The sequence below is a fragment of the Cervus canadensis genome, chromosome 12 (assembly GCF_019320065.1).
Source record: "Cervus canadensis isolate Bull #8, Minnesota chromosome 12, ASM1932006v1, whole genome shotgun sequence".
NCBI lineage: Eukaryota > Metazoa > Chordata > Mammalia > Artiodactyla > Cervidae > Cervus > Cervus canadensis.
Genome location: NC_057397.1, coordinates 9,765,650 through 9,779,326, shown reverse-complemented (window position 1 = coordinate 9,779,326; position 13,677 = coordinate 9,765,650). Strand labels below are relative to the sequence as shown.

At 60.4% G+C, this 13,677-nt stretch overlaps 2 protein-coding genes across 3 annotated transcripts; one reads left to right on the top strand and one right to left on the bottom strand.

Moving 5' to 3' along the window:
• Positions 1–1,818: 1,818 nt before the first annotated feature.
• GSDMD (gasdermin D) lies at positions 1,819–7,173 on the bottom strand. 2 transcript variants are annotated; one of them, XM_043484382.1, is made up of 11 exons: positions 7,034–7,173; positions 5,831–6,086; positions 5,483–5,675; positions 4,757–4,925; positions 4,509–4,611; positions 4,194–4,247; positions 3,680–3,775; positions 3,382–3,557; positions 2,465–2,615; positions 2,299–2,372; positions 1,819–2,185 (listed from the first exon to the last, which is right to left on the bottom strand). In XM_043484382.1, exons 2-11 carry the CDS (start codon positions 6,042–6,044, stop codon positions 1,946–1,948), a joined length of 1,470 nt encoding a protein of 489 aa, XP_043340317.1. In that variant the 5' UTR covers positions 6,045–6,086; positions 7,034–7,173; the 3' UTR covers positions 1,819–1,945. The 2 variants fall into 2 exon arrangements, with proteins under 2 accessions (XP_043340317.1, XP_043340318.1); XM_043484383.1 differs by having other exon boundaries at positions 2,465–2,606.
• LOC122451461 (ADP-ribosylation factor-like protein 13B) lies at positions 7,049–11,044 on the top strand. The gene is made up of 2 exons (XM_043484435.1): positions 7,049–7,204; positions 7,722–11,044. The coding sequence occupies exon 2, from the start codon at positions 10,070–10,072 to the stop codon at positions 10,781–10,783; it is 714 nt and encodes a 237-aa protein (XP_043340370.1). The 5' UTR covers positions 7,049–7,204; positions 7,722–10,069; the 3' UTR covers positions 10,784–11,044.
• The last annotated feature ends 2,633 nt before the right edge of the window (positions 11,045–13,677 follow it).

Genomic DNA, 13,677 nt, shown 5'->3' with positions numbered 1-13,677 from the left:
CCACTGCCTCCACCAGGCACGAGCCTGTCCAACCACAGGGCGTGGCTGGGCAAAGCCCCCAGCGAGGCCCGCTGGAAAGCGCGGCCCAGCCTCATGGGGGGCTCAGCAGGCAGCGCCCTGCCTCTTCCCATGCCTCCCTGCAGGGCCTGGGCCTCTCTGGCCTGGGCACCCACTCCCCTCCACTCCACTGGCCATCTGGAGTGCACATGCCCCCGCATGCTCAGTCCTGTGTGCACCTGCCCCCCCGTGAGGGCATCCCTTGCCCTGTAGCCGGGGCCCCACCAGACACCCTGCTTGCCGCTTTGTCCTGGGAGTGGGACGCTTCTCAGGGATTTCTCCGGTGCGGTCCCCAGAGAGGCTCCAGTCAGGGCGGCGACACCATAGGCCTGCTCCCTGGTGAGCCCCACTCCTGGGTGAGCACTGTTGGTCAGTGAGGCCCAGCAGAGCTACCCACAGAGCGCTCACCTCCCCCCAAGGTCTAGGGTCGGGGCGCGCTGCTTTACACAGAGGATGCTTAGATGCTCTCAAGTGAGCTGTCACTGGAGACCTCCGGGCACTGGCGACCCTGGAGCCTGAGGGCCAACAGTGAGACCCTCCAAAGGGCACGTGGGTGGGGCTCAGCAGGCCCGGTTCACCGCCTGACCTTGCGGGGAGCATCTCGGGGCCCCAGAAGCAGGGCTGGTGGGCCTGCTTACTTGCCGCTTTCTCAGACCTGCGCTGCTCCAGTCCTGTTCACCTTGGTCATGCCTTTCAGTGCCCTAGCAAGGTTCCCAAAGGAGGAGCTTGGGCTCCGGGGAACACAAACAGGCCTGGGAGGTATCCAACTTCTCCCTTGCCCTGGGTGAGGGGACAATTGCTAAGCGTTTCGGTACTGGGATCTGGGATGTTTAGGGAGCACTCTGTTTTAATATTAATTTTACTGTCAACCTCAATCCTGAGTTTTCTCAGAGGTTAATGTCCCAACCACAGCTGGGCCGACCACCTCTTCTCTTTATTTTTATTTTTTTTGGCCACATTGCTTGTGGGATCTTCGTTCCCCAACCAGGAATCGATCCCAGGCCCCAGCAGTGGAAGTGCTGAGTCCTTAACCACTGGACCACCAGCGATTCTTGTCCCTTCTGTTTAGCCAGTCCTGGGGCTGCAGGGCAGCGGCGAGTCGGACAGGAAGGGAACATGGCTTCCCTCGCATTCCACCAAGAGGAGGACCGCAGACCGGCTCCCACAAGTTTCCCCTGGCTGTGACAACTCCAGGGTGAGAGTAACTGCCTGGCTGAATCAGTCACCACCTCTCTGTGCCCAGCGAGGCCCAGGGACCACGGCTCAGGCCGGGAGGTCTCCTCTCCTCTCCACAGACTCTTACCTTTGAGTGAATGAATTTGGATGAGACACACCCCAAAGGCCAGTTTCTCTGGTTCGGGTCATTTCCCCCAGGCCCCCATGCAGCCCCAGGAGTGCAGGCCTGTCTGTCTGTTAGCGCCGTGTCCTTGCCCCCCTGCAGCCCTGCAGAGGGAGGGCGGCCCACTGCCTGCATCAGAACATTAGGATGCTCTCAGGCTTCCTGAGGTGGACAGAGAACAGTCCTGGGGGTTGGCATTGCCCTGCCCTGTTCTTTCCAGGCCAGCCTGCTATGGGGGGGCAGGGGCGGGGAGGAGCCTGGCCACGTGGCTGGTCGCTCCGGAGTGGCCAGGTCCAGCACCCAGAAGGCCCCTGGTGCCTGCTCCTGGCCCCCAGGTCCCTCCCCATCCTGTGCAGGCATCCCCCACTGGGCCCCCGACCCCTGAGAGAGGGCTCCTCGAAAGCTCAGTGCGTCATTCCCTGTGTGTGTCATTCGTCCCATTTATTGGCTGTCCCCATCCCCCAGGTCTTGTGAAGAGCCGCCCACATGGCTGGGTGTGGCTCCTGGCAGCTGGTGGGCAGGCTGTGCCTGCGGCGGGTGGGCCGCAGGCTAGCAGAGCCGGCTCAGCCTGAGCAGCAGTGCCAGGCAGGCGTAAAGTGCGCACACACAGCCGCAGGCCCCCGGCTCCCAGCACACTTGGGGGGCGCCCACCTGGGGCTCCAGGCCGCACGCCTCCAGCAGGGCCCAGGCGGGCGCCTCTGAGCCCCAGCTGTCGCCCAGGCACTCGGGCGGCAGGGACACAGCCTGGCGCTCCTGCCACGGGCTGCTCTGCTCCACAAGGCTCTCCACCTGGCAGACAGGGTGGGAGCGGTCAGAGGATCGGGCACCCGCCCACACCACCCCATCGCCGGGCACTGGGCCCCACACCAGCCCACCCCTACCCTACACCCTGGCCTTCTCACCAGCCGAAAGGTCCCCAACAGGGCCCCCGTCTCCAGCACCTTAGCCAGCAGCACGTGCTGGGCTTCACTCAGCACTGCGGAGAGACCTTGGGTGAGAGGGCTTCCAGGGGCCAGCCAGAGGAGCTCACGTCCCTGCCCCTTCCCTGCCCCTCTCCGAGCCCCTTACCTGCTAGTGCTTGCAGCAGGTAGAAGACGGGGCCTGCGAGCTCTGCTTCCAGCCGTCCAGAGGGCAGCACCAGGGACTCGAGGATGGTGCCCACCGGGCCGTCCTGTGGCTCTACCTGCCCGCCGCACAGGCCCTGCTCCAGCTGGGGGCACTCAGGGGGAGTGGGGGTGATCAGGGCGGGCAGGCACCTGCTCCAGGTGGGGGCGCCTGGGGGAGTGGGGGTGAGCAGGGCGGCAGGCCCTGCTCCAGGTTGGGTGGGGGCGCCTGGGAGTGGGAGTGAGAGGCAGGACAGTTGCCCAGTGGGGTTGCCTGGGGAGTGGGGTGCAGGCAGGATAACCCTGCTCCAGGTGGGGCACCCAGGGGGAGTGGGGTGAGCAGGGGCGGCAGGCACCTGCTCCAGTGGGGGCGCCTGGGGGAGTGGGGTGAGCAGGGCGGACAGGCCCTGCCAGGTGGGGGCGCCTGGGGAGTGGGGTGAGCAGGGTGGCAGGCACCTGCTCCAGGTGGGGCACCCGGGGGAGGTGGGGAGGTGGCAGGCACCTGCTCCAGGGCGGAGTGGGTGAGCGGGCAGGCACCTGCTCCAGGTGGGGGCACCCGGGGGAGTGGGGGTGATCAGGGCGGGCAGGCACCTGCTCCAGGTGGGGGCGCCCGGGGGAGTGGGGGTGAGCAGGGTGGGCAGGCACCTGCTCCAGCTGGAGGCACCCAGGGGAGTGGGGGTGATCAGGGCGGGACAGGCCCTGCTCCTGGTGGGGGCACCCGGGGGAGTGGGGATGAGCAGGGCGGGACAGGCCCTGCTCCTGGTGGGGGCACCCGGGGGAGTGGGGATGAGCAGGGCAGGCAGGCATCTGCTCCACCACCCCACCCAGCTCTCATGCTACCCCACCCCCTAATGCCCCGCACGCACAGCCCAGCTCACTCACCGACTCCTCCAGGGCTTGCAGAGCCGGCTCGTCCCATAGCACCTGCCCCAGGCCACCCAGCAGCTGCCCACATGGCCCCTTGGACAAGCCCTCCAAGCCCATGGCCCAGGCCTCCACCTCTGCCCGCAGGCCCTGGAAGTCATCAGTGGTCGCCAGCCAGTGCTCCATGGACCCATCTGTGGGGACAGGTCTGCAATTGCCCAGGTGCCCACGTGGCCCCAGGAGCCCTGGTAAGGGAGGGCAGATGCTGGGGGCAAAAGCGGAGCAGGGGCCCCAGGGTGGCCCAGAAGGTACTGACCCGACTGGAACTGGAAGTAGTCAGAGAGGGCCCTTATGGAGGCAAAGCTGAAGCACGAACATGGATGGCCGTCTGCACTGCTGAAGGGCCTGCAGCCTGGGCGAGGCGGGGCTGGTCAGTGCTGGGGGCCGGGGCCCAAGCCAGAGAGGGCTGAGGCCTCCCCTGGGCCCTCACAGCTTGTCACCCCAGCCCTGGCAGCCTGGGGCAAGGAGCAAGGTCAAACCCACCTGGTGCCAGCCTGTCGCCATGCTACCCAGGTGTGTGTGTGCATTTGCACGACTGTGTGTGTGTTGCTCATGTATGTGTGTGAGTGTGTGTGTGCATTTGTGCACACAAGTATGCATGTTGCGTGTGTGTATATGCGTGAGTGTGCATGTGTGTTTGCATGGGTGTGTGTGTGCATTTGCACTAGTGTGTGCATGTGTGTGTGCACATGTGTGTGTGTGTCTCCCAGATGTGCTGTGCTGGGCTCTCCTTATCAGCCTGTCCCACTTCTCAGGTGCATGGGCCTCACCTGCCTCCAGCAACGGGAAGGTCCTTTGCTTCTTGTCTGGGAAGAGGAGGATGTCTGGAAGCCGGGAGGGGCAGAGATGGGGGAGGCAGGTTGGCGGAACACCTGGCCTTTCCCTGGCCCACCTGGGGCTCCCTGTGCAGTCCCCGCTCTGTGCCCTGACCTCCCACCTGCCTGAACAAGCAGCTCTCAGCCACCCCGGCCCACAGTCATGCCACCAGATGTCCCCAGCACCCCCAGGCAGCCGGTGACTCTTCCAGGCCTCCCCGCCTCTGCCACGGAGCCTGGGCCCCAGAAGTCACCCAGACCCCGGCTCACCCCAGTCAGAGCCAATAACCAGCTGGGCTGCCCGAAATGCGAGGGTGCTGCCCGAGGGGATGGTGACCATCTTCTTCCGGCTCAGGTGGCCCTCGCCTTTGCCCTGAGGGACGGATGTGGGCTCAGGACTGGGCTCCCCACCACCCGGTGGGGCTGGAGGCAGCCAGGTGCTGGTGGCAGGGGTCTGCGTGGGGACACTGCCCTCCTGCCTCCCCCGCTGTGTCCACTGCAGGTCCCTCGCTGCCCACCTGCAAGCAGAGGGCTCCCGGAAGTGCAAACTGGCCTGAGCCCTCCTGCTTGTGCGTCCGGGTGACCTCCACCTCCTTCTGTGTCTGCAGCACCTCGGTCACTACGAACACGTCATCCCCCCGACTCCGCAGCTGCTGCAGGGTTTTGGGCTCAGGCTGCCGCAGGCGCCTGTGGTGAGTGGGCCAGTGGGAGGCTTGCAGGATGTGCCTTGCCCTCCTCTCCCCCTGCCCGAGGATGGCCTTCCCTTCCCCGGACCTCAGTGTCTGCGGCCATGGATGGGGTGATGTGGATGCCCCGGCACGGGACCCTTATTGCCCCATCCCCTGGGTGCTTCAGTGCCTGTGGGCAGATGGGGGGCAGGAAGAAGCGGGCCTCTGGAGGGGCCCACTCTGTGGCTGGCTGCTCACCTGTCTGCTGTCTCTCTCCACTCCCTGGGTTCAGATCTCACGTCTGTGTGCTGAGCTAATGGTCCTTCTCACCAAGGTCCCTGTGTGTGTTCCACCCCAGCCTCTTTGCAGCAGGGCTCAGTCTGACCCCTGGCCCCCCGAACTGCAGGATGCAGGCCCCCAGGACCTTGGTAGCCTCCTTCCCAGCTGCTGGTCCCCACACGGCCCCTGACTCTGGGACGTCCCTCAGCCTTCACAGACACCCTATGACTGCTGCCGCCCCGAGGTCCTGACCCAGGAGCTGCCCAGGGTCAGCGGGTCCACAGCCCTGGGGCTCACCTCTCACGGTGCATGGCTTCCCAGGTGTTGGGGGCCACTCTCAGAGTGCACAGGTCCATCGAGGCGCTGGAGCTGCCGGACACCGCGGCCCCGCCTGAGAGCCTGCCCTGTCCTGGGGCTGCCAGCTTCACGCTGCCCTGCAGCTGCCCGTCCATCGTGTCTTGGAACTGGAAGGTGCCACCGCACTCCAGGGCTGGAGCGAGAGCACAGCTGAGGCCCTGCCCACCGACCGCTGCCTGTCCCGCCTGGCCGAGGGGCCTCTGCAGACAGAACCCAGGGGCCCGAGTGGGAGCTGGCTGGCCCACCCCTCTGCCCACCCACGACTCGGACTCAGTGCCGGTCAGGTACCTGGCTCCGGCATGTCGGGCTCCAGGATGTCCCTGATGGACAAGTTGACACACATGTAGCGTGGTCTCCAGAACCGTGAGCTCAAGGGCTTCCTGCTCAAAAGGCTGTAGGGCTGGAAGCTGGCGGAGCTCCGCAGACTGTCCACAGGGGTCAGCTCCTTGTGGTCCAGCTCCCGGACCACGCTCCTGACCACCTTCTCAAAGGCCGATGCCATACTCCTGAGGAGGGCAGCTGGTCCAGCCTTCCACCCTCAGGGCTGGAAGAGGGCAGGGGAGGGGAAGAGCGGAGAGGTAGCTGCTCAAGTGTCTCTGAGGCAGTCCTGCCTGGCCAGGCCTGGGATGCTCGCCTCCAAGTGCACCCTGTCACCCACTGTCCATCTCTGCAAGGGTCCCCAAGCGCTTCCAGGCTGGATGTCACTCGCAGCCTTCCGTAGGACTCGGGCCAGCCATGCACACCATCTGTCCTGTGGCCAGAGTGCCCGCATGAAGCCCAGAAAAGCCCTGGAACGCAGCGCTTGTCGGGTAGGGGGCAGCCTTGGCCGCCCACCAAGCCCTCCATCACTTTGCTACTTCAACAAGGCTTCGGGCTGCTCATGAAAAGCAGCCACCGAGAAAGAGCAGGGCAAGGCTGGGGCTCTGTCTGCCTTAGCAGCTGCCTTCCTGGCCAAGGTGCTCAGAGAGCAGGGAGGAAGCAGAAGCCATTGCCTCCTGGGCAGTTGGTGCGAAGGCCCAGGCAAGGCCTGGCCCAAGCATCCCCAGCCCCTAGGCCTGTCCTCCAGGACTTCCTCAACACCCAGAGCTCCGTGAGTCACTCGTCTGTCTTCAGCGGTCAGGAGTCATTGCAGGCCTGACTCAGGACCCAGGACGTCTGGGCTGCAGGAAGCCTCTAAGCCTTGGCACTGGCCTGAGATCCCAGAGTGGGCCCAGGGGCACATGGAGGTGCCTGCCTGGAGCTAAGCCCAAACCAGTCAGACTTCGGAGGGAGCCCCCTTCCCAGAGGCCTGGGGCTTCCCCAGCTGGTCTGATGAGGGGAGTCCTGGGGGGCTTGGGGAAGCCCAAGGAAGGTGACAGGACCCAATCTCCACCCAGAGTTGCTGGCCTCCCCCCCACCCACTCCCAGGAGAAGCAAGTGCCCCACCCCGGAGCCAGGGCAGGCAGCCCCTGCGGGGCGCAGCAGCGCAGGGCATGGGCAGGGGCAGCTCACCAGTGACCGTGACCGTCGCGTGCCTGTGCCCACGAAGCCGAAGCCAGGTTGCCCTGCGGGCCAGGATCGGAAGCCTCTGCCCTGGAGTTGCCCAGCGCGCACACAGCCTGAAGGTTCCCAGACCCAAAAGTGAAACCTCCGCGACGCTGAGAGGAGCCGGAAACGCCCCTGGTGAGCCCGCCCCCTGGCCTGGCTGGGAGTGGGGGTGCAAAGGGTGGGGGCGGGGGCGACTCTCACCCCACCCCCGACAGCCTCCATCCGCGAGGAGCTTCTTTGATCCTTCTTTCCTAAAACCCCGGGGCCAGGGCAAAGGGTCTGAAAAAACATTTCTTCAGGGAAAGTGTACAAATGGCTAGTGAACTCCGAAGAGGAGGCTCAGGTCATTAGCGTCAGGGAAATGCAAATCAAAGCAAGGTTAGAGGCTGCCTCACACCCATAGGTTAACTGTAATATAAAAGGGGAATAAAAAGTGTGGGAGAAGATCTGGAGGAATCGGGCAGCACACAGCGCTGGGCTTGTAAAAGGGTGCAGGCGCCCGTGAAAAACAGTCTGGCAGTTCCTCAAAAAGTTAAACAGAGAACTACCATAGGCTCATCCATTCCACGGCTAGGTGTGCATTCAAGAGAAATGAAAACATGTTCATGCGGAAACCTGCACATGAATGCTCTCACAACGTTATTCTTAACAGCCAAGATGCACTGCAAATGTCCATCTATGGAAAATGTCCACCTATGGAGGCATGAACAAACAACGTGGTCAAACACACACGATGGAGCGGTCGGCGTGCAGCCTCGCAGAGGAGGTTCTGACACACAGCACAGAGTGGGTGGACCTCAGAGCGTTAGGCCAAGGTAAGAAGTCAGGCACGCAGGAGAACAGCTCTCAGGACCTGGGTGTATGAAATGAGAACAGGCAGATCCTGCAGGGACAGAAAGCAGAGTTATAGCTGCCAGGGGCGAGGGGCGTGACAGTGTCTTTGGGGTGATGGGAATGTTCTCAGATTGGTTGTGCTGGTGGTTGCCCGAGCCTGGATATGCTAAACACCCAGAGTTTTACACTTTTAACGGGTGAATTGTATGGTTTGTGAATTATATCTCACATACCACAGTAACATTCAAAGCTGTTACTGTGCAAACGTGAAGCCAAGTGACGACATCCAGGCCCAGCGCAGGCTCTTGATGTCCTTCCTTCCTGGGCCATGTGTGGATCGTGTCCGGGGCAAGGTGCCCAGGAGCCCCACACCCCGCTTCTCCACTGCTCCACTGCCACATCCTGCCTCTAGGTCTCATGACCATCTGGAGCGCATGCCAGCGTCCCTGCCGGTTGGCTGGCCTGAGACAGCCTACAAGCTCCACCGTGCACACTCACTGGCGGGGTGGCTGTGTGTCAGCACCCGGCACCACGTGTTCCTGCAGATGAGGGCTCTGAAGTGAACTGGATGAGGGCCCCGCCAGGTAGAGCTGCTGGCATCAGCCCCGACGCCAGTGCAGGGGTTGTATGTTTTGGAACGTTGGAGCCGCAAATAAGTGGAAATGCTGATTCAAACAGGAAGGAAGCAATCTTGTGAAAGCAGAAGTTTGGAGCTGCTGTGAACTCTGGGCAGACACAGGCAGGCACTGTCCATCGGAGGGGGGTGGTGTGGGGAGCAGGGTGACTTCAGTGCCTAACTGGGGTCTCTGAGGCCGTTTGTCTCTCCACATCAGGGGACTAGAGTGCAGGCCAGTGAGCTCTGCTGGCTGAGGGCCTCTGGGGCAATGGGTCCTCACCCATTGGGGTATGGGGCTCCCACATCTGACCCAGTCGCTGGAGCCCATTTGCCAATATGAGCAGGGCATGCTGCTGGTGGTGGCAGGATGCTCCAGGAGGCTGAGTGTGCGTGTCCGTGTTCCCGTGTGCATATAATGTAAGCATGTATGCACATGTCCACAAGTATGGGTATACGTGCATGATGTAGGTCTACGCATGTCTGTGTTCATGTGTGTGTATTCGTATGGCTGTGTTTTGCGTGCTATGTGCTTGTACCTGGGTCTCTGTGTGTGTCCTCGTATGTGCAGTCCTGTATTCTGTATGGTGTGTGCTGGGACCACCAGGCATTCTCCTGCTTCTCCCTGTTCCCATAGCAAAGCTTCTGGAAGGCTGTGTAGCCTCCCAGTGGCCCCTAACTTCCACCTCTCCAGTTGGTCAAGTTCTAGGCCAAGGGTAGGGGTAGCAGCCTCTTCAGTATGGGGTGAAGCTGTTGTGGGCTTCTAGCTGGGGTATGACTGGCCCCGGGTTTATTTTTCTAGAAGGCCTTGCTGCCATGTGGGTGGACCAGTGGAGGAGGCAGGTGCCATCCACACGGAGGAGCAGTGCGGTGACTCCAGTGGCCATGGCAACAGGGGGGTCATGCTCCACTGTGCCCCCTGCCTCAGGCAGTGACCTGGGACTGAATGCACCATGGAAGGGTGTTGTTGCTGCCTGTTCATGGGGAATCTTAGTTCCCTGACCTAATTAGGGATCATGGAACCAGTGCCCCTGCAGTGGAAGCGAGGAATCTTAACTGCTGGAGGGCCAGGGAAGTCCGGGGTTCAGTTCTTTAGCAACAGCCTACCCAAGAGGCACTGGGCTGGTGAGTGGTGGTGTCACCAGGCTCCTGAGGGCAGAGGTCAGCCTGAAAAGGCAGGAAGTGAATTCACTAGAGAAGCAGCAGAAGGAAGGCGGGAGGGGCTGGCCCTGCACCCCTCTCCCCCATCGCCGGCCTAGGGAGCCCCAGGAAGTCTGGGGCAGCATCGGGCGACATGGGGGTGCAGAGGCCTCCCTGGGCAAACTCTGGGCAGGCCCTGGGTCCAGAGCCAGGGAGGACACTGTGCCTGATGGGGAAATGTGACCAGGGCTGGGAGGGGCTCTGGGCTGTGTGCAGGGAGGCTGTGGCACCTCCGAGAGAGCTGGAAGGAAGCAGCTCACTGCAGCCGCAGGCCTCTATCACCCAGAGTGGGGCGGGCACCCGGCCAGACCCTGAAGGGAGCTGGGCAGTGGGGGCCGGTCCCTGTCCTGGAAATGCCCAGCCCCTCGGAGGAACAGAGCAGGACCAGACCGGCTGCAAGAGGCAGCGGCTGGGACACCCCCTCAGAGGAGATGGGGGAGTGTGGGGTGAGGGGAGGGGGAGTGGTCCTGAGGAACCCACCCGCGCTCCCACCCCACCGGGCCCACCCAGTCCCGGACCATCCGGCTTCAGGGCACCGGGCCTCAGCGCAGGACGGGGTAGGGGCGTGGGGGGCGGCAGGCGGCGGCTCCACCCTGGGCCCTCCACCCAGTGACACGGGGCGCCGCAATGTCGGCCGCTGCCCCGTGCCTCCAGCTCTAGAACCCACGCGGGCAAGGGGCGGCCTGGAGGGCCCTGCGCGCCTGAGAGCCGCTCGGCCCGGAGGGAACGAGCGCAGCGCTGCGGGGCCGAGCGGGTGCGGATCGCACCGAAGTCCAGGAGTCCTTTCCTCCTGGGTTGAGTCCCCGCGGGGCCTCCTCCCGCTTGCCGCCCCCGCCCCCCTTGCTGGCCCGGGCCCTCGGCGGTGGCTCGGACCGTCGGGCAGCAGCGCCTGTCCAGCAGGCCCGCGGTCCACGCTCAGCGGATCGCTGGGCGACGGGGCGGCCTCGGGCCCAGGGGAGCTCCGGAGTCAGGAGGGGCGGAGGCCGCAGGAAGGCCGGGCAGAATCGGGAAAGGGTGCGCCGAGATCAGCGGAGGCTCACAGCCGGTCTCCGGCTCGAGGTGCGTGACCAGCGGTTCCCGCACGGTCCTAGCGGCCCTGAGCCCTGCCTGGCTCCCTGGATTTTCTGCCGGCAGGGGCTGGGGAAGCGGCACAGGGTCCTGCCCCACCCCGAGTGACCCTGCAGGGGAAGGGGCCCTACTGCTCTGGTTTCCCGTGCTCTTGAGCCTCCCTTTATTTGCCCTAGCAGGAGGAGTCTCTGACCACTGGCTTCCAGGCATCGCTTGGCTGGGGGTGGGTGGTGACTTTTGCACCTGGCAGGGTCCCTGTCCCGGTTTGCCCAGGACTAGGGCATGTGGGACATTGTGGTGATGCCCAACCATCCATCCTCCGTGGCCCCTGAGAGCCTCGTGGAAATGCTGCCATCTAGGAAACAGCAACTAGTCAACTTCTCTTCCCAAAGGATCTGGTTCTGAGGGTCACGCTTTGCAGCGAGGGTAGAGTGGGGGTTAGCGGCTGGGATGGGGGGACCCACAGAGTCCTCAATGGTTGGTCTCTTGTAGTCACTTCCAGCTCCTCCCCATTGGGACGGAAGGCAAGGGGGCATCCATGCGGTAGTGGTCCCAGCCAGTCAACACCTCTTCCTATGAGGGCCTGTGGTTAGTCGCTCAGTCATGTCCAACTCTATGATTCCATGGACTGTAACCTGCCAGGCTCCTCTGTCCGTGGTTCTCCAGGCAAGGATACTGCGGTGGGTTGCCATTTCCTTCTCCAGGGGATCTTCCCAACCCAGAGACTGAACCCAGGTCTCCTGCATTCCAGGTGGATTCTTTACCACCTGAGTCACCAGGGAAGCCTTATAATGGGCTATCAACAGGCTCAATATTTTTGTCCCATGTAAGGAACTCAGCATTTAATTTTTAAAGTTTTTATATAAGTATAGTTGATTTACAATGTTATGTTAGTTTCTTGTGTACAGCAAAGTGATTCATATACATATACATTTTCATATTCTTTTCCATTATGGTTTATTATAAGAAATTGAATAGTTTCTTATTGAATATAATAAATTGAATATACAAACTAATCTATATCAGTTTGTATCTGCTAATTTCAAATTCCTAATTTATCCCTCCCCCAGCACCTGATATTTTTGTTCAGAAGGCCTTGCGTGTGTTTCCTTATTTCCTTTGGGGGGACTTCGAAAAGTGAAATTCCTCAAAAGGTATTCAGAGTCTTGGCATATATTCCCAACTGCCCTTCAGAAAGGCTATGCGAACACCCTAAAAAACTGAACGGTGAAGTCTCTTCCCTTTCACCCCCAAACACTCAGGGCAGATTGTTTTTTTTTCCCCCAGGCTATTTTAATCTTTGCCAGCTTGATGGGCATCAAAGTATTTTAAGTGTAACTGCCAAGGTCAGTTTTAGCCAGATAATTGTGACAGCACTTACATCCTAGTTACAGTTTTTAGTTTCACAACTCCAGGAGACAAATCTACAAACCTCACCTCCTCTTGGCCAGGGGCTGGGCTCTCCCCTCTGCCACTCTTGGACTAAAGTCCAGGAGCAGAGAGCTTTTTGGGCACAAAAGACAATAGGTTCAATGCCAGACCAATGAATCCATCAATTTGTACTAATAAATCACCCTAAAACTTAGTGAGGTAAACATTCATTGGTTTGGTCAAAATTATGTGAAAGTTGCTCAGTCATGTCTGAGTCTTTGTGACCCCATGGACTATACACAGTCCATGGAATTCTTCAGGCCAGAATACTGGAGTGGGTAGCCTTTCCCTTCTCCAAGGGATCTTCCCAATCCAGGGATCGAGCCCAGGTCTCTTGCATGGCAGGCAGATTCCTTTTACCAGCTGAGCTACCAGGGAAGCCCAAAATTATGAGGTGCCCTAAATTATGACATTTAGGCTTATCTCTGCTCCACGTGGCATCACCTGGGTTTATTAACTTTGTGGCTAGCTAGCACCTGATGGCAGACAGCAGACTGTCAAGAGGGTCAGTGGTATTAAGTGGGCATGTGCTGCCCGTCCTCCCGCAGGCCAGTCCTGGCGCATTCAGGAGGTGATGGCTGCAGGATTCTCAGAAGCCAAAACAGCACCAGCCCAAAGAAGTGCTTTTCACGACCCCTGGTGGGAAATTCCATTTCATTGTCTGGGAACTCCCATACCCCGCCCTCAGAGTTTTGCCAAGGCCTAAGGGTCTCACACAGTGTTCAGCATGACCTGTGGCTCACCCTGTCCCACAGCCTGAGTGCAGGGGTCATTCTATTGCCTGGTACCACCACCGCTAAGAAACTCCAGAGTGCTCACTGCTGCACGTTAAGTAGAGTAACACTAACTCCCTGGGGCGGGCGCAGGCGCTGACCTAGGAGGCAGGCTGGAGGTTGCGTCCTCACCTGCAGGAGACACAGTTCATGTGACCCCTTGCATCACTGTTGGCATGTTTTGCCTCTACCTACATTACAAACCCATGTTTTTATTATTTTTGCTGTAACTATCTTTTGGAGAAAATAAAAAGTGAGACTTTTTAAAAAGTTATTAATACTAAAATGTTTCCTGTTCTCTTTCTACATAAAGATCTGTTTCCATATTGTATCATTCCCCATCAGTTAGAAGAATTTCCTTCAACATTTCCTATTGTTCAGGTCTGCTGCAGATACACTGTGTCCGCCTTTTATTATTGTGGTAAAATACATACTAACAGCAGCAGCAACTGATGCTTTTGAATTGTGGTGTTTAAGACTCTTCAGAGTTCCTTGCAGTGCAAGGATATCAAATCAGTCAACCCTAAAGGAAATCAACCTTGAATATTCATTGGAAGGACTGATGCTGAAGCTATAATACTTTAGCCACCTGATGCGAAGAGCTGACTCACTGGAAAAGACCCTGATGCTGGGAAAGACTGAAGGCAGGAGGAGAAGGGGGCTGCAGAGGATGGGATGGTTGGATGGCA

Bases quoted from the DNA above. Each gene is read 5' to 3' on its own strand.
- LOC122451461 (XM_043484435.1), top strand. From the start codon at position 10,070: ATGCCCAGCCCCTCGGAGGAACAGAGCAGGACCAGACCGGCTGCAAGA.
- GSDMD (XM_043484382.1), bottom strand. From the start codon at position 6,044: ATGGCATCGGCCTTTGAGAAGGTGGTCAGGAGCGTGGTCCGGGAGCTG. The intron at 3,558-3,679 runs GTCAGTACCTTC...CTGTCCCCACAG, and splicing joins CTACTTCCAGTTCCAGTCGG to ATGGGTCCATGGAGCACTGG. The intron at 2,616-3,381 runs GTGAGTGAGCTG...ACTCCCCCTGAG, and splicing joins TGCAAGCCCTGGAGGAGTCG to TGCCCCCAGCTGGAGCAGGG.